Below are 20,014 nucleotides of genomic sequence, written 5' to 3'. Positions count from 1 at the left end.
AGACTGCAGTTTTTCTTGCTGTTTCAGTTGCCCTGAGCCAGACTGAAATTAGGACCTACACTCAGGATAAAGCTTGAAACCTGGGAAATTCAACTGTGCTGCCTGTTTTCTCCATGTTTCAACTCTTTTCCAAAACATACCTGCTTGTATTTACTTTCCAGAGCCCTCAGGTGTTTTTTGTTTTTGTTTGTTTTGCATTTTGTCTAAAATTTATTGTTATGTGGAGGAGAGTAGGCCCGTTAATCTCTTACTCCTCCAGGCCATAAGCGGAACCTCTGCTATATTTAATAGTAATCATTTTGTAAATACAGACTTTATGATTTTTACCCCCATTCTTAAAATTAGTATTGGATTCAAGTATTTTCTATATATCTCATTATCATCATGGCCCATTTAATGTTCCAGCATAATTAACCATTCCCTTCAAGTTGGGCATTAAGGTTATTTTCCACTTTCCTATATTTATAAATAACATTGCAATGAGTGTAATGCTGCATAAAGCCTTTCCTATATTTAAGATGGTCTCCTTAGGGTGAATTCCCAGAAGTGGGTCAAAAAGGATGAATATTTTTTAAGGCTCTTTTTTATATTGCCAAATTTCTTCCCAAAAGGGCCATACAAATTTGCACTGCTTGCAACAATTTAGGAAAATGATTATTTCATAAAACCTTTGCCAGTACTGGATATTATTAAACCAAGAAATAACACTTGTATTTCAAAAGGTGAAAAATTATAACCAAGGATTTATGAACACATATACTTAATATTTTAATGTCAGAAAATAGATTTTTTTTCTGGTTTTATGACCAGAGACTCCAAAATGAAATAGATGTATTACAGAGAGGAAGACTCTGAAAAATGAAATTCTGAGCAAATAATCACAGAGAATTACAATGAAAGAGGAATTTGGGAAGTGTAGAGAGAGAAAATATATTTGCACAAGAAACTGAAAGATGAAAAACAGGCCAAAAATGCATAAAAGTTTGGCCTAAACTTATGAAAATACTTCCAGAAAGGCTGAGCCTTCAAATTTGTCAGTTCATCGTGGGAAATTTTGAGAAAAAACAAAAAATGAAAAACAAAATAAAACAAAAAAAACGAAAATAAAACAAGCTTTTAAAATTGCCTTTGGAACAGTAAGAACAAGAAAATGATTACCACATTGCATGAAACAACTGAAACCTTATTACCAGATGAAGGTATCAAACTAAATTCATTCTGAATCTGTCAGACTGTCACTTATATCAAGAAAAAATCTGAGAACTAGAAAAGGGAGAATAAAGATATTTCATAAGAAAGGCAGCTCTAACATATGGAGGAAGTACTAAGTATTTACTTTGAAGTGTCTGCCTCAATTTCAATCCCTAGACTCAAGCAAATTACTTTTCCAGGGCTAAAGTGATTTGATTATATGTGTTTAGAACAGAGTTAGTTATATTCTTAGAGGAATCAAGGGTAAGTAGAGAAGCTTCCCTAATTTGAAGGACAAATCGTATCCTCCTTTCGAATAGGTGGTGAAGCACTTTTGAAACTTGATTTTGATTCTCAAGAATGAGGAGGTCAGTTGGTCAAATCCACATAGTGAGCATGTGTGAAGGGAAGTTGGAAGCTCTCAGAGCCATCATGGGTTCATTAAGAATAAATCGTGGCAAGCGAACTGCATTTCTACTTTGGATGGGTGTGTGGTGCAGGTAGATCAGGGAGATACCACAGACACAGGATATCTGCATGTCAGCAAGCTATTTGTCAAAGCTTCTCATAGGTGTATTGATTTTTATATGTGTTTATCTGAATAGCCAATCATCCCAATTAAGTACAAGCTCTGTGATGGCAGAGCATATTTCTGTTTTACTCCCCGGTGCATATCCACTTTCTGGCAAGTTATAAGCTCTCAACAGATATTTATTGAATGAACAATATTTTGTTGTTGTTTCCAAAGGAGGAAATTGCAGAGCGTTTGATAGCATAGTCAGATTATTCAATTGTATTCAATTACATGGTCCCAAAGAGCTTTCATTAAGGGACCGATGTCAATCTAAAGCGAGTTCTCTAACTAAAGCTATCAGGTTCTGTTCTTTATCTAGGTCTCTTCAACACCAGTCTCCTTGCCTTATATCAGGGAAGACTTGGCATGGGATATCAGGAATAGCAAGAACCACAGCTAGAATTCCCAACTCATCCTTCCTCCCTCCTGGCTATGTGGCCTTTCCCAAGACAAATCATCCCGGCAAACATTAATTTCTTAATATTTAAAACAAAGATATCAGCATCAATTTGTACTGTATGCTTGACATGTTGCAGACACTCAGTCACTGTTCATTCCTTTTTCTTATCTCCTGTTCCTTTTCATATTTATCCAGTTCATAGAGGGCATCTAGTCAGCGAATAGTGAAAACATGAGATCACAGGACTAGGACCAAAAAATATCTTGAGACACTAGGAAGAAAGGGCCAAAATATACAGACACAATTTGGTAGTATAAACGTTCTTTGCTTTGGTTTAGAAAAAATCAATTCTACAAATACATGACGGGAAAGTCCAGATGTATTTGCAGTGCCTGGGAACAAAGAACTGAGAGCATATTGAATACAAGTCAGCTGCCAGTAAAGTGGGAGCAGTCCTGGGCTGCATTATTATAAGACTCATGTTCAGAGAAACAGAGGCGGTAGTCCATTTCTGTTCTGTGTGGGTCAGATCACGCCTGGATTATCCTGCCTTGGTCTGGACATCACAGATCAAAAAGGACTTGAACACACTGGGGTATGTTGCAAAGACTGACAAAATGAATTTGAAATATGGGATGCATATCAAAAACACTAAGATTGGAAAACTGTGATGTAACACCCAGTACTATAGAGGGGGGTAGTGAAATAATCACCCTTGTATGTAGCTGATCAGGATGGAATTGGTCTAACTTTCCTGGAGGACATCTTGACGATATGGACCAAAACTTTTAATATGTTAATACCCTTTGCCCCAGCCATTTATCTTTTTACTCTCTAGAAAATTCTACACGTGGATGCACAAGGATGTGTAGAAAGATTTATCTTTAAGAACATGTGGTACAATATTATAGTGAAAAATTGGAAACAATATAAAATTCAAACAATAGGGAATTGATGAAGTGCATGATGATACATTGGTACAATGGAATATATCGCAGACATTAAATGATACTGCACTCAATACTTAATGACTTGGGATAATGTATATGACATATTTTATGTAGCTTCATTTTAATTCCATAAGCAATCTCAATTCATTTTCAAGAAAACAAGGAAAATAAGAAAGGTCAACAAAAAGAACAAAAACTCAGTATTCAGAGAAACTCGCTATTAACACTTTGGTGGATCCTAGGTATAGATGTACGTGCAGATGAAGATACTGGTATACACATACATCTAGATATAGATTAGATGTGTGCATACACAGACATACATGATATATGTAATTTATATAATAGCAAAAGAGCTAAGCATATAGCTGGATCCCAACGTGTATTTCTGACATGAATGAATCAATTTAAGCTTAGATATTTTTAAACAGAACTCACAAGATGTACTCATGTTATAAGACAATGAAGTCTAGTTGTGAAAACATATGCATAAAATGCATAATTAAAAACTAGAAATAAGGGGAATCTTTTGGGAGGGAGAGTATTAAGTTATTATTTTTTTCTTTGTACCTTCTAACTTGTTTTTTCTAATTTTCTACAATATATATGCATTGACTTCGTAATCCAAAAAAGTCATAGTTTCTGTAAAGCATATGATATAAGGGATGGCTGAAGGCATTAGGAGGAATATTTAGCTTGGAGGGAAATATTATAAATGGGCACATGGGGGATATTCAGGCAGCTGAAGGTCCATCATATGGGGTTATGGAATAGCCTGAGCCTGTAATTCCAAAAGGATAGACAGAGTCTAGAGGGTGGAAATTGCAGGGAACTTGATTCTTGGCCAAACTCACAGCCCGGAATCTGCTCTATTACTCTGTTACACCTTCTGTTGCCCCTGTATTCTTGTCTCTGCTCTGCCATTTATGAGCTGTGTGACCTTGAACAAGTCACTTTGGTGTCTCTGACCTTCAGTCTCCTCATATTGCAAATGAGGGTAACAATGCCTATCTCGTCCAATTATTGTGAGGGTCAAAGGAGCTGCTAGCCATTGCTGGGAAGCCAGTAAAAGTGTTAAGCATTCTGTGATATTTGCTAGATGTTTATGTCTTTTCCAGGCATACAGCATGTTAATAACAGGACAGACTCCGGACCTGGGTCTCTGGACACCCAGTTCATCTTTCCATTGCCTAGGGCTGCCATATGGTGAGGGGTAGGAAGGAGTGTGGAAATTTTTGTAGCACTGGACAAGGGGAGTGTTCTGGTTACTTCCTGCTGCACAATATACCATTCTAAACTTAGTGCCTTAAGACAACAACAACCCTATGCTCATGGAATTTAGGAGTCAGGAATTCATAAATGACAAAAGGAAGATAGAAGGATTGTCCCAACTCCACAATGACTGGGACTCATCTAGGAATACTCCCCAACATCTGTGGGTGACCCAGGTGTTCGGAGGGGTGTGGGGTGGGGATCATCTAGAAACTTCTTCTGTCCCAGCTCAGCTGGGACTGTTGGTGGCATACTTACATGTGGCCCCTCCGTGTGGCTAAGACCTCTCATGGTGCAGGGACAGGTTTCTGAAGAGGGAGTAAGCATCTGAAAGTCAGTGTTTCAAGAAAGCCAGGCAGAAGCTGCATGACCTTTTATGACACATTCCTAGAGGTTATGCAGAGTTACTTCCCCTGCAGCCTCTTTTTTAAAAACTCATCCCTAAGGCAGCCCCAATTCAAGGTGAGGGAATACAGTCTCCACCTTTGATAGGGGGTGCCAAAAGTCACATTGCCGAAGAGGGTGTGGGGTGGGAGATTTTGTGACTGCCATCCTTGCAAAATGCAACCTCCCGCACGGAACAGTAGAATGTTCCCAAAGACAAAGCTTTACTTTCTTGAGGTACTGAGTTAAGCTTGATTGGAGAGCTTCTCTCCTGCATAGGTATTTCTTTGGGCCAAAATTTGGGGACAATTTGAGATATCTCCATTCTTGTGCGGTGGGATGATTACCTCTGGGATGGCCATATTACACTCAAGTCCGAGTGAAATAAATGAGTCTATGATGCAGCAATAAGACCATTTATTAAAAAAAAAAAAAGTAACTTTTATTAAGTGTTTTTTAAAATTACCAAGCATTAGATGTTCATAGGAAGAAAATTCTAAAATGCAGATGAACAACAGTAAGTAAAACATTTTAATACCCCAAATCTTAACTACTCCGAGAATAACCACTGAAGAACCTTTATTTCTTTCAATATCTTTTTATGCATATGTATATGTATATGCGTACATTTATATACTTTACTGGGTATGTATTTTTAGAATAGAATAGGGTCGTTTTACACTTACAGTTTTCCAATATGCTTCTTAAAATTTAGTTTATAATTCTAGATCATAAACATCTCAGATTGACTTAGGTCTTTATTTTTTAAATTAATATATTTATTTTATTTTATTTTTTATTACACACACTCAGTGAAATTCACACTAAATATCAGCAAATGTGTATAAATTTACACGAGTGGACTCTATCTTTGCATTCTTTGCTGTTTATTTTTTTGCTCAACAATGTATCATGGAGAGGTGTGCACATCAATAAATATACATTTATGTCACTATATTTAATAGCCTCATGAGAGTCTATTTTAAGAGTATGCCATTTTTTTTTAAGTCAGTCCCCTAAAAATGGGCCTCTACGTCATTTCCACTTTTTTCTGAAATAATTAACCATCATGTTTAATTATATTTTACCTAAAGATTTTTTTTAACCACTTTTAAAAATCCAATGTGAAACCCAAGAATCCTGCAGAATCCACTTTCCTGTGAATCCAGGTCCTGCCATTCGCTGGCTGTGTGACTGCATGTAAGGAACTCAGTGTCTTCAGCCTCTGTCTGCACATTTGGAGGGATAGAGGTAGTCACCTCTGGGCAAAGTGCCTGGCCTATAGTGGTGCCCAGTGACAGGTAGCAATTATGGTCAGAGCCTCTCCAAGTGGTAGACGCATATGAACATCTGCTCAGCCCTAAAGCTCGGAGCAGTCGTGAGTTGTGTGGTTTAGGGGGCATGGGAAGTTTTAGCCACTTTTGTCCTCTTCCACCAAATGGCACCATTTGTATTCTCCGGACGGTTAGGGGTCAGATGGGCTTTTGCATTCCCAAGCTATATATTTCTCTATCTGGTGCAGTTCTGGGCAATCTAAAAATGCAATATCACTGTCACCAGCTCGAGGAAGACACGGAGCCTGAATAATTTAACATGTCACCACCATCCATCAAGAGTGCGGGAGATGGAGTGTGGAGGAGTGGGCCTCCCAGAGGCTGGCACAGCAGGTTTGTGGAAGGGCAGCATGGTCAGAGAAGGTAGCTTTGCAAAGAAGAGCAATGAGTTAATTCTCAGAGGGCCAGGAAAGACCATGCCTCCCTGATCCTGCTCTAGACTTTCCTATAATGTGACTTTCAATTTGTTCAGATGCCTTGATTTGCCCGAGAGCAAACCTAGCATCAGGTCCTTTGTTTGCCATCAAGTATCTCTCCCCTCTTGGGAAAGCCTCTAAATACCTTTGAATATTTTCACTTATTTATCAGGAAAATTGAAATGATTCTTATGTAGAGAGGGCTTAGCATCGTGCCTGGAATGTCTTAATTGCTTCCTCACCAGAAAGTAAGCTCCAGAAGTCAGGAAGGTTTTGTCTGCTGCATTCACTGTTGTATTCTCAGTGTCCAGAACAGTGTTTGGCACAGAGTGGGCACATGGTCGGTAATTGCTAGGTGAATGAATAAACGAATGAGGGAGTGTTGTGATTACTTGGGGTGGCCCCTTGGGCCAGGACTTAGAATGCCTGAGCTCGGCCCTGGGCAGCATGGCTCTAATCAACCATGAACTATTTTAAAGTGCATAATTAATTGTCCTTTCCCACACTCACAAGCTTGTGCAACCATTACCTGCATCTGGTTCTAAGATATTTCCATCACCCCAAAAGGAAACCTTGTATTTACGGGCAATCACTCCCTATTCCTCTCCTCCGTCTACCCGGCCCAGGCAACCACTGCTTTTGGTCTCGATGGATTTACTAATTTTGGATGTTTTACATAAATAGAATCATGTAATATATGACCTTTTGTGTCTGGCTTCTTTCCCTTAGCAAAATGTCTGCAAGGTCCATCCATGTTGCAGCAGGCGTCAACGTTCCTTTATGGCTGAGTAATATTCCCTCGTGTGGATACACCACATTTTGTTTTTCCCTGTCCTCTACAGCTTCTCTAACACCTGTTATTTTCTTATTCTTTTGATCCTGGCCTGCCTCCTGGATGTGAAATGGTATCTCATTGTGATTTTGGTTTGCATTTTCCTAAGGACTGAGGACTCCTCTTTTCATAAGAACAGAGGGTTTTTGCATCAGACGAAAGTCATTCAAATTTGGGGGCTCCACTATTTGTTATTTGTGTGATCTCTGGTAAGCAACGTTGAGAATCCGCAGGTCGGCTTGCCCCTCGGACCCCTTGTGAAGTGTAGATGGGCTATTGCATCTAAAATGCCCAGAGCACTTACCATACTAGAGAAGGTGCCTCACCTGTCTTCTTCAGGCTGCATTCTAGACGGTTCAGGACCAGAGGAACTGGGGGCCCAAGAAATGAGGGCAAAGGAGCTGCTGATTCCTCTCCTCTCCTCTTCTCTTGCCAGTCTCAGGCCATTCTCACGTTCTCTCAGCCCTAAATGGAAATACTTGAGTCGTCCTGTATAATTAATGGCTGCACTTTACTTCACTAAATCACCAATTTCATATTAAAATGCTAGCAGAGGGGGCCCTTTTCTATCTGTCTGAATCATCTCCAAGTCCGTGTGTAATTGGCCTGTGGCCCCTTCGGATTATATGGATACGCAGAGGCTACAGGACTTGAGTGGCTGCCACCTCCTTAGGATGTCACAGAAGGCAGAGAGTCACCCCCCCCCCCCCAGCGGCACTTCTTTTTCTTCTATGAAACTCAAGCAAACATTAAATGAAAGGCATGTACCCTCACTCTCACTTCTTTGGTCTTTATGCTCTGTACATACATTCTATCACTTTCCTCATAAAGACCATGTGGGCTGAGGGTTATTGTCCCCCCTTTTAAAGATGAACTCGGAGAGTGTAGGTGCCTCACCCAAGCTCACACAGCTAGTAAGTGAGACCTCAGATTAGGACTCATGTCTGACCCCAGCATGTTGTGTCTTTCTACACAAGTGCATGATCTCTCATGGCTCGTGGATGATACCCATGTAGAACCTTGCTGGACTCTAAGTGCCTGAGGACACAGACCAATGGCTGTTGTCTTTTAGTGGAATCTGAGCTACCCCATTTTTCATTCAATTCACATGTAAAAAAAATTCAATACCTTAGTGGGGTGTCTGACTTACTCATCTCTCTCTGTGTGCCTAGATCCCAGCCCTTAATTATGCTCCATAGTATGTTGTCTAATGTCTCCAGAAGTGTGCTCTCTGATACGGTAGGCATTTGCTGCAACTAGTCTGTGTTGAAGGGTGCTGTAAGCATAAAATATACACTGGATTTTGAAAACTTATCATGAAAAAATGTATAAAATATTTTAGTGATGATAATTTCCTGTTTACGTATTAAAATGATAGGATTTTTAATATGTTGGGTTAAATACAATGTATTCTGAAAATTAATTTTACCCGTTTGTTTTTTCCCATTATTTTTTTTAAGATTTATTTATTTATTTGAGAGAGAGCATGAGCGCAAGCAGGGGGAGGGGGAGGGGCAGAGGGAGAGGGAAAGGGAGAGACTCTCAAGCAGACTCCCTGTTGTCATCAGACAGAGCCTGATGCAGGGCTTGATCTCACGACCCTGAGATCATGGCCTGAGCCGAAATCAAGAGTCGGCCGCTTAACCCACTGAGCCACCCAGGTGTCCCTCTTTTTTCCCTTTCTAATGTGGCTCCGAGGACATTTAAAATGACATATGCAGCTTGCATTATATTTCTATTGGACAGGTTGATGTAGAAGCAACTTCTCTGAGTTTCAGCTTCCACCCTGGAAATGGTAGCTTGGTACCTACAGGAAGGAGGTGAGGTCAGAAGTGTGGGAGTGGAGAGGGACTGGAGAAGCCTTCATGGGAGTCAGGGGCATGAAGTTCGTGCACTTGGGCATGTGGAATGGTGGAGGCATCCCTAGAATCTAGCTAAGGCTGAATGGAGTTCCTATCCAATAGTGCAAGTGCAGAGTCCAAGGGAGGAGCTATGAGAAGTGGAAAAGGCTCCCTGGCATTGGAAGTGGAGGGGGGCAAGTAACACACCTGCTAATCCTCACAGATGAAATCAAGCTTTTGATGCTGCTCTCCCTGGGTGCACACACACACACACACACACGCGTGTGCACACACAGTGTCCCAGGCTGTTTTAGCCACGAGGCAGGCTTTGCGGGTAAGCAGACCTGATTCAGTCTCTGCTCCCTCGCCTACAAGCTCACAGAAGCTCTCTGAGACACAGTTTATTCATCTGTAAGACAAGGTTCCTAATGCCTTCCTTATAGGGATGGTTTGGACATTCAGTGAGCTATCTGTGCATATTTTATTGTACGCTGGTATAGAGACCAAAGGAAGAGACTCTGCAGCCGTTGCCTGGATATGAATTGCGGTTCTGCTACTGACAAGCTGTGTGACCCTGGGCAAATCACTTAATTTCCTTGTTCCTTCATTTCTTCGTCCATTAAAAAGGGAATAAAAGTAACAACCTCCTTCCTAGGGTTATTTAAGGATTAAACAAGTCGATAAATGTAAAGGGTTAGAACAGTGCCCAGCAGAGACAGTGCTATGCAATGGTGAGCTTTTTTTTTTTTTAATTGTATTAGAATTGTCTGGTGACTTTCTCTCACCCCTGCTAGCCTGTCCCAAGAGGGAAAGGATCCTGTCTGAGTCCTGTCTGTCATGTTCCCCATGGCAGGACCATAGTAGGTCATTTGTTTGGGAAAGGAAGGAAAATGGTGGGAGGGGCGGGGGGGAGGATTTGGTTGGAAAGTTTTAAATAAGAGGGGGTGGTGGAGCATTGAAGGGGATGTGGAGGTGTCTGAGGTAGACTCCTGACGGGGGCAGACCCCTCCCTTTTTCTCTGCTTCCCAAAACATAGCAGGAAGGATGACAGGTGCTTTCTATACATAAAGTAACTATTTTATCCAATGCTTTCATTTTCCCCTTGCCAAGAATTATGTGTAGATGAACAAAAACCATCCCTTCCTCCCTCCCTTCTCCCTTCCACTCACCTTCCCTCCCTCCCTCCCCTCCTCCTTTCTCCCTTCCTTCCTTCCTCCTTCCCACCCTTCCTCTTTGCTTCCTTCCTTCCCACCTACCTTCCTTCCTTCCCTTCTTCCCTCCCTCCCTCCCTTTCTCTCTTTCCTTTTTCTGTAACAGTAAAATATGTCAACGACAGTTTATTTATTTTTTTGTTTTTTTTATTTTTATTTTTTTAAGATTTTATTTATTTATTTGAGAGAGAGAGAATGAGAGAGAACACATGAGAGGGGATAGGGTCAGAGGCAGAAGCAGGCTCCCTGCTGAGCAGGGAGCCCGATGCGGGACTCGATCCAGGGACTCCAGGATCATGACCTGAGCCGAAGGCAGTCGCTTAACCAACTGAGCCACCCAGGCGCCCCTCAACGACAGTTTAAAAGGCCCTCCTGACCTTTGGAGACCTTTGCTCTTCCCCTGCTTCCAGAGTGTCCATGGGGCTTCCGCCAACTCCATATCAAAAGAGAGCCTTTAAGCGAAGGGCTGCACCTAGTAGAATCTGGAGTCTCCTGCTGTCTCCAGGCCCTACCCTTAATTGCTGGAGGTTGGGCATGTTTACACTAAGGGGCAGGGACAGGCCAAGGACACATTCGAGCACAAAGATCAGATATTGCTGTCCCCTATACTCTCCCATCTATTACAACATACTGTCTCAGGGAAATATTAATCTTTTCATGTTACAGAGCATTAATTTGAGAGGCACTGTCAAAAGTGGTTAAAAGTTGAACTTGGCGGGAACCTGGGTGGCTCAGTCGGTTAAGCGACTGCCTTCGGCTCAGGTCATGATCCTGGAGTCCCTGGATCGAGTCCCGCATCGGGCTCCCTGCTCAGCGGGGAGTCTGCTTCGCCCTCTGACCCTCCCCCCTCTCCTGTGGTTTCTTTCTCTCTCAAACAAATAAATAAAATCTTAAAAAAAAAAAAAAAGAACTTTAGGGGCGCCTGGGTGACTCAGTTTGTTAAGCGACTGCCTTCGGCTCAGGTCATGATCCTGGAGTCCCTGGATCGAGTCCCGCATCGGGCTCCCTGCTCAGCGGGGGGTCTGCTTCTCCCTCTGACCCTCCCCCATCTTGAACTCTCTCTTTCTCCTTCTCGCTCAATCAAATAAATAAATAAAATATTAAAAAAAAAAAAAAAGTTGAACTTGGCCATCAGTCACACGTGGGTACCAAGTCCAACCTCACTCATTATTAGCAAATCACTTTTCTTTTCTGAAACATGGTTGTTTCGCCTATCAAATGGGCATCAGTATACCTCTCTCCAAGGGATACTATGAGTTTGGAATGGGAAGATGTATGTGAAGCTCATCACACAGTACTTGGTGCCCTGATGCTGAAAGGATAGTCGGCCTTCCCTAAGGTTCCCTCTTGAGTTATTTCCAGGAAAGTAATTTGCATCCTAGAAAGCTCAAATGTGGAGCTGGATGGACTAGCCCTGAATCCTAATTCCTGTACTCACGTACTCATCAGCTACGTGACTTTGCCCATACTTGTCCTGGTGTCTTTATTATCTAGGTTGTTAATTACACTTTTTGCTGTGAGTATATCATGATGAAGATTGTATGCTATAATGTGTCAGCATCTTCTAGGCACATAGCAGATTGCTCAACATGTTGCTAGGATGAATGAATGAAAGCACAATAACCATATTGCAGATAGAGTGTCTGCAAGTGGGATTTCTGTATACTGGATGCCCTACCAGAGAAATGGCATAAGAAACTCTTCTTTGATTGAGCCAGGTTTCCCTCTGATCTATGTTTTTCTTTTCCTTGGGTAGAATTTTCGAATAGGTAATAGGTTTGTATGGTGCTTGATTCAAAAGAAAATATTTATAGGGAAAAGTGTTCTCCCTCTAGACCCTGCCTTCAGCCACTTCTTCATCCAGCACATCCACTCCTGCCAGGTCCTTAAGTCTCCTCCCAAACACAGGCTATCGATGTCCATGTTGGTGTCTGAAGATCTGTATCCAAACCAAACCAAAGGCCCTCTGCTTCCCTGCCCACCGTGCACCCCCACCATGCTCTGAAGCTCTCCCCTCACTGTCTCCTCTCTAGGGCAAAGAGTTTACCAGTGCTTTAATCCCTCTCTTCCCACATTCTGTGCTTTTTTGGTAACAATAAAATATATATATATAGAAAAGCACAGAGAAAATAAAAAATTACCTGTATTCCTCCCTGCAGAATTAGCTTATTCATATTTTGGCATATTTCTTTCTGGTCTTTTATCTTGATTACTTTTGGAATCCACTGTTCATCGCTTGGGAATGCATCACCCATCCCGCCCCCACATTCCTCAGTGTATCTCTGAAACACGCTTGCTCCTCCCTCCTCCTCCTTCCCATCCTCACTTCCCCCTGCCTCACCCAGACCCTCATGGCCTCTCACGAAGGGATCCCTGAGCCTCCCAGCTTTTGCCCTCCATGGCTTGGGTGCCACTGTCATGTCCTTCATGGCGAGTACGGCTAATGAACTCATCCTCTTGCTCTGGGACCTTCCGTAACACCCAAAACTCGTCCTCATTGTGGCACTCAGGAACTTCCACTGTGAGGCTCCAGTGATCCTTCCCGTCAGCTCTCCACTCACCGTGGCCCCCACTTGCCCACGCTCCCCATCCCCAGGGACGCTCACCTCTTACCTTTCTCTGGAACTCTGTTCTCTGCCCCCAAAGCCCCATTCATCCTTCCAGCTCTGGCTGAAATCCCCCTTCCTCCATAAAACCTTCCCAGGTTCTCCGTGTTGGGATGGATTGCTCTCCCCCGTATTCTCAGCATCTCATTGTGTGGGAAAACATAACCATGAATTAGGTTAAAGGCTCCTTAGGATCCCATTTGTCTTCTTGATGGCTTGTGATCTGCTGGCTGGCAAGGACTGGGCTGTAACTATCTTTGTACCTCCAGTGTCTGGCTCTTGGTTTGGCATCGAAGAAGCACTTGCTTGAGATGTGTGTGAAATTAAGTTGCCCGAAATGTTTTCCTAGAGGCAGGCTCATCTTACTAAGCAAGAATAGAGCTATCAGTTAGTTAGGACCCACCACAAACCAGATATTTTATGCTTCCTATCTCCTTTAATCTTCATAGCAACCCTACAAGGTCAATAGTTATCGGCCCCATTTTATTAAGAGAGAACCCAGGGCTCAGAAAAAGGAGGCGTCCCCTCAAGGTCACACAGCTCGCGGCCGCCAAGCCATGGCTAGAACCCAGATCCGCCTCACTGCAGAGCCCCAACTCCGTCCATAAATCATGCCAGCTCCCAGGTCACTTGGGATTTACAGAAAGAAGTCTGGGGATGGGATTGCTGATCTTTGGGTCGGATGAGGGATTTAACAAGCTCCAGGAAGCTTACGTGACTAATGGATTGCTCTTCCTTTCAGGGGGAATCAGCTTTGGGAGAACCAAGGGGACTTCGGGTTCAGAGGCAGACGACGAAACACAGCTGACGTTCTATACGGAGCAGTACCGAAGTCGCCGCCGCAGCAAAGGTAAGGGAGTCCTTGGGAAGGTTCCAGAACCAGTGTTTGTGGGAGGAAAGCCTGGGAAGCAGTCTTCCGTGCTCACTGACAAACCTCAACTTTTCTTTGACCTAGTCCTGATGCAGTTAACACAGCCTGGCATCCGAAACCCAGGCTAGACTTGTGTTGGTCATTTACAGCTTCCGCTTCCATTCTTTATTTGCTCTCTGTCCTACCTCATACCTCAAAGGATTTGGGGAAGATTTTTTAAGTTTATGCAGTGAAAAAAAAAAAAAAATCCAGCACAGGAATGAAATAAGTAAGGGAATCAGATTGAAAGCAAAATAGGAATAAGGAAAATCATTCAAAACCAGGTTAGATCGATGCAGAGTGATCTGTGCCATACTGTGTTGCATAGTTCTTAGAAGGAGCTGGCCACAGGGGCGCCTGGGTGGCTCAGTCATTAAGCGTCTGCCTTCGGCTCAGGTCATGATCCCAGGGTCCTGGGATCGAGCCCCGCATCCGGCTCCCTGCTCAGCGGGAAGCCTGCTTCTCCTTCTTCCACTCCCCCTGCTTGTGTTCCCTCTCTCACTGTGTCTCTCTCTGTCAAATAAATAAATAAAATCTTAAAAAAAAAAAAAAAGAAGGAGCTGGCCATTTAATGCAGAGCTTTAACAGTCAAAGTGCAAAGGGAAACAGACTCAGCAGTAAAACGTGCAGGGTCTATGGGATAGGACCATTTATTCAGGAAATTCTCTTTACCTGACACCAAGACCAGAGAGCAAGTTCTCTAGTTGGTTCCTCTAAAGGGGACTCCTTTTGACTTTCAAGACACTGTCTTCACCAGATGAAATCTGTACTGATGCCTCATTATTTCTCACAAAGACCCTCAAGGTAAGGAGGCGTCAGAAGCGGATGCAGGACTCCATAAAGGGCTACACCTTGGGGCTGAGGTCCACAGCTCTCTGATGATCACACATACTCTGAAGGGAGAATAGAGCATATTTCAGGCAATCAGCTGTGAATGTAATTGCTCATCCCTCAGCGTTTTATATGGATGGGGAAAGGGCAAGTTCAAGGTTGCAATCTTGGAAGAGAACAGGGAGTGGGGGGTGGGAGGGGTATGAACATGTATTCCATGCCAGTGATTAAGGAGAGCTCCAAGGGCTTAGACCAGGGCCCAGAAGGAAGTAAGGGTCCTCTGGCAAACATGAAGGCAACTAAGACATGTGGCCCTCTCACCTCTGAACAGATTGGGCTGAAGAAGTAGCTGGGGTAGGGAAGAGGGAAAGAATCACCCTTGTAGAACTGTTCATGCGTGGTGGACATTGAAAGAGCATGGGTCACATAGCTGCTCTGGGCAACTTTTGCTCTTAGGCAAGTTATCTACCTCCCCTATACCTCAGTTTTATCACCTGTGAAATGGGCCTCATAATTGCCTCATAGACTCGGGGATGAATTTTGGCTAAGTTATATAAAAAGTTTGTGATGGGGGCACCTGGGTGGCTCAGTCAGTTGAGTTTCCAGCTCTTGGTTTCAGCTCAGGTCCTGATCTCAGGGTCCTGGGATTGAGCCCTGTGTGGGGCTGTGCGCTCAGCAGGGAGTTGGCTTGGGGATTCTCTCCCTCTGCCCCTCCCCCCACTCTCTCATGTGTGTTCGTGCTCTCTCTCTCTCTCTCTCAAATAAATAAATAAATAAATCTTAAAAAAAATTTGTTATGGCACCTGGTACATACTAAGGGCAAATAAAGTAGACATTAGTAATGTCAATTCAGTTCTCATTGTGGGTTTCCCTATGTCCCTACCCCTGGCACCTTTCACGGAACAGGCCCTGTGTGGGGAGTAGCTCTTTTGACACATCACCTGGGAAGGTTCTGCAGCCTCTGCAGCGACTGGAATAATCGGGCTTGCCTCTCACTTCTTCCCCAGCCTTGGCTCTCTGGTATCTGCTGCGTTGGAGATTTCCAAGTTGGTGATGGATGATTCTTCACCTGTCTTCTCCCTCCCCCAATCCAGCAGCCAGAATTAGAGCTGGGGAAGTCGGCGGGTCTCCTCTGCAGGACTGGGCTATTTACAGCTAATTGGAAAAACACCCATCATGGAGTATGCCCCTCGTAAACTCGGAGTTAAACTTTGAAAAGAAAAGCAAAAGCGAGCCACAGGACTCGAGATAAACGGTTTGGCCCAGTGCCTCCATATGCTGCAGAAGGCCAGGCTGTGCTTCCAGTGGGGGAAGGTGGGGAGGACAGGGCTGTGATGCATCCCCTCGCCCTTGCACCTTCCTCCCCCTGGCCCTCCTGCCAACTGAGAGCTGCTGCTTTTTCCCTCTGTCCACTAATGCTGGGTCCTTCTTCCTCCACCTCTGGTTCCAACCATGTCTTCCTCTTCCTTCTCAGGCCCCTGGGTTGCTTGCCTGCCTGCTTGTTTCATTTCTATTTCTTTTTCTTGTTCTTCTGTTCCTCTCCTTTTCCTTTCCCCTTCCCTCCTTCCTGCATCACGGCTTCCTTCTCTTCATTCCTCTTTCCTTTGTTCTCTTCTGTGTTCTCTGTTTCTTCTCCTTCTCTCCTTATTACCTTTCTCTCTCTTCCCCTTTTCCGACCACTCTTTCCTCTTTTCTCCAGCTATTCCCTGGTGGATCCTTCCTTCTTCCACTCCTCCCTCCCTCCCTCCCATCCTCCCTCCCTCCCTCATGAACTTCAAGTATTTATCAAGCACCAACTGTGTGTGTGACACTCTTCTAGTCATTGGGGACACAAATCAAGCAACAATTTTTAAAAGACCTATCCTCGTGGAGCTTGTATTGTATCAAAATATAAGTATGTTAGATGGGGACAGATGCTCAGGAAAAAGACTGCAGCAAGGAGGGGGGTTGAGAGAGTCGATCTGCGGGTTGCGATGCCCTTCGCGTAAGTTCCTCTGCACCGTTTTCAGGGTCGAGGGAAAGACTTCCTGACACTGTGCGGGGTAGCATCATGGTTATGGGTGTGGTTTCTGGTTCTTTGTGAGCACAGATGGTGAATTCGGGGCCAGCCAAGCCTCTGCTCCAGACAGATGCACTTAGAGCCCCGTGCCTATTTCTGCAGACACCGTGGTGTCTGCACCCTTCTTGGCTGTTTCTTGTATGTGTACGAGAGTTGAAGCATCTTCAGCTCTCACTGCCCTCATGGGGAAAATGCAAAGGTTAGCTGGGGGAAGTCTGGGAGCCCATGGGGTTGAGAGAGCCATGGAGCAGAATAGTGAGAGCATGGATGCTTGCAGGGAGCCACCTGGGTTCGTCCCAGCCACACTACCGACTAGCGGCACCTTCTTGAACTTGAACCTTAACCTTTCTGCACATCAGCATCCTCTTCTGACAAGAGAGGCTAGTAAAATTAAAGTTGAGGATTAAAATCAGTTCATGTCAGTCAAGCGCACAGGCAGGGGTGAAGGAGGGAGAGAAGATGCGTAGGTGGTGGAGGGAGCTAAGCTGCCTGGGAAGGAGGACCGGGCCGGGTGTGTGGGTGGATCTCCGATCTGGGGCCAGTGCCGTGGGACCCCATGCAAGTCACGTCACCTGTCCAGGCCTCTGGTCTTTTCTCTGAAACCTGGCGGGGGGGTGGGGAGCCCAGGTCTCTAAGGTCCCTTCTCCATCATGCCAGCAGGACTGGCTGTGTATCTGAGAGAATCCCCTGTCCATGAGGTGCACCTGGCCTCCTTTGCATCATGCCTGCCCCCATCCCGAGTGCCTCTCCCCTTGCCTGGTTTTCTTTTTGGAGAGGGTGTCTGTCCCTCACCTGGGATTGACTTCTGTCATCCTGTTGGACTACGCCTTCACCCCCAGGCCTGCCCGAGCTCCCATCGTGCCAGCCCTCTCCCCGGCCTCTGCCATGACCATCCCAGCAGCTCTTCTCTCCAAATGCAGTGAGCCAGGAACTCCCTGCGGTCTCGCCGGGACCATGCAGGCCATCCTGATCGCCACAGGGAGGAGGTGATAAAGTGCAATGAGGCAGGGGAAGAAAGAGCTAGACGTACCAGGAAGGCACATGTCTATGCTGGTTGGAAACCGTGACCTCGTAGCATTGGGAATCCATGTTCATTCGCCCTACCCCTCCAGTTCCAGCTGCAAGCAATACCTGGGTTGTGTGTCCCAATCTAGGGGCATGCTGACTGCCATCAGGCCATTCAACCATTGCCCCTTTGAAGGGTTCAGAAGGGAGTCAGTACTATGGGGTCATCTGATAGCGACAGGAGCCACGGTTTCCAGTCCCTGGTGGGTTTGCCACCAGTTTTCAGTGTGACCTTGGCCACCACCTTAGCCAAGTCTCTGCCTGTGTGTGAGTCTCACCTCCCCAGTCGACAAGTCAAGGTTGAAAGGCGTGCTCAAAAGCAAGTCAGAGAACATTGGTGAAGGACTTCCTGAGGGCCACGAGTGGTGCCGGGGAAGGTGGGAGATAGGTTGGAAGACAAAGTGGAATCCGTTCTCTGGATGGTTCAGACTGTCCCAGCTTTGGGAGAAATGAGAGATAGAGGATCACTTGAGAACTTGTGGGACAGGGCTTCCTGGGAGAGTGGAGACTGGAAGCTGACCCTGGCCCGGATAGGACAGGAGCCGGTAGTCTCAATAGTCTTGGCTTTAAAATGGGGTAGCCATAGCGCCCTCTTGGGGTGACTGTGAGCATTAAATGGGAACATGAGCATCTCCTTTGTACAACGCCCAGCAGCAAGCCCTCCCCTCTCTGTCACTGTCATCCCAGTCCGTGTCACCTCCATCCTTTGTTGCAAACCGCTAAAATCCCCTGCTCAACCATCTCACTTACTGCATTCCAGCCCATTCCCAACTCTTCAGCCAGAGTGATCATTTTAAAAATGTAAATAGGGTCATGTTGCTTCTCTGCTTAGAAGTTTCAGTCCTTCCTTTTGCATTTAGGATGGGTGTGTTGCATGGTCGGCCACCCATTTCCCAGGGCTCTGTGTCCTCCTGCCACCCAGGCCTCTTCTCCAGCACTCCCATGTCTGTCCCACAAGAATTTTCACAGATGTTCTCTCCTGGAATGCCCCCCCTGCCCTTTGACTCATTGTGACGTCTCCACTAACATGTCATGTTTTCAGCCATGCCACCACGCCATCCCACCCTAATTCCTGTTTCGTCCTATAGTAGCTACTGTGGCCTTACCCCTCTGCAGACTTCATCACCACTTTAATTTTACATTTACCAGCATGTTCTCCAGGGGATGTTTGTATCCTCCACGGAGCTGGAAGCGTCACGAGGATAGGCACATGGCCATTTGTACTTAGCTTTCCATCCCCAGCACCAAACACAAGGATGGGTCCACAGTAGGCACTGCGTTAATATTTTTGAATGAATGATTAACGAGTGAATGAATGAAAGGAAGTCCTGGCCCGGTGTCTGGATTATTACAAGTACCCAAAAGCAGATGCTACTTTTCTGTCTGCCCCTCTTATCTTGGCTCAGTCCATTTCCACTTGCAAGAACAGAGTCTGCACTCCTTTCCTCTTCTCTTTGCTGCTCCTGGTGAGCAGAATTGAGGCCTCAGCTCTGCCCGTTCTTCCAGTTCAAGGCTCCCAGGGAAGGACATGCCAGGTAGTGAGAGGAGGGCCCGAGTACTGAAGTTGGAAACCCACTCTGCCTTGTTCTTTGAGCATGCTTGGAGTATGTGCCATTTGAAGGGATGTAACAAGTTCAGGAGGCTCCCCAGCAGAGAAGGATACACCCAGGGCTGATGGTAGAGAGAGGACATGGAGTGGGAGGAGGAGAACATCTAATGGGGTTTTCCTACCTCGGTCTCTCTCTAGCATGTCCCATGAAAGAAGTACAAGTGGCATCAGATTCAGCTAGACCTGGCTGTGAATCCTGACTTCTCCCCATCCCCTTGGTGTGGCCATGGTGGGATTTTCATCTCTGGGCATTTCCTTTTGTATAAAATAGAGCTGTTGACACCCACCTCCCAGAGTGAGCAAATCCAGAGATGGGAGGTTCCAGGACTCTGAAATCCTGTTCTTTCTCCTGAAATTTCCCTTTCCTTGAAAGCATCCTGAGCCCAAAATTAAGTCAGCTGAAATTTCATTTTTGGCAATAGGAGCTACTGGAAAGAGATCTGTGATACAGTCTGAGAATCAACCCTGGCTTCCCTGAGTCTCGGGGTTTTTTTGTAAGGGAACTGAGACAGTCATTCAAAGGTGTCTG

General features: G+C 44.9%; 1 protein-coding gene across 5 annotated transcripts in view; it reads left to right on the top strand.

The window, feature by feature from the left end:
* The window catches only part of ASTN2 (astrotactin 2), an 883,583-nt gene that overhangs the window by 288,204 nt on the left and 575,365 nt on the right, over nt 1-20,014 (top strand). For all 5 annotated transcript variants that reach the window (XM_064579942.1, XM_064579940.1, XM_064579943.1 and 2 more), the window contains one exon: nt 13,754-13,861. In XM_064579942.1, coding sequence (XP_064436012.1) covers nt 13,754-13,861 — 108 coding nt within the window. The remainder of the gene's footprint in view (nt 1-13,753; nt 13,862-20,014) is intronic.

Source organism: Mirounga angustirostris, unplaced genomic scaffold, assembly GCF_029215605.1.
Source record: "Mirounga angustirostris isolate CCGP_5_RB_7025 unplaced genomic scaffold, mMirAng1.0.hap1 SCAF_15, whole genome shotgun sequence".
Taxonomy (NCBI): Eukaryota; Metazoa; Chordata; class Mammalia; order Carnivora; family Phocidae; genus Mirounga; species Mirounga angustirostris.
This window is presented reverse-complemented; position numbering and strand designations above follow the sequence as displayed.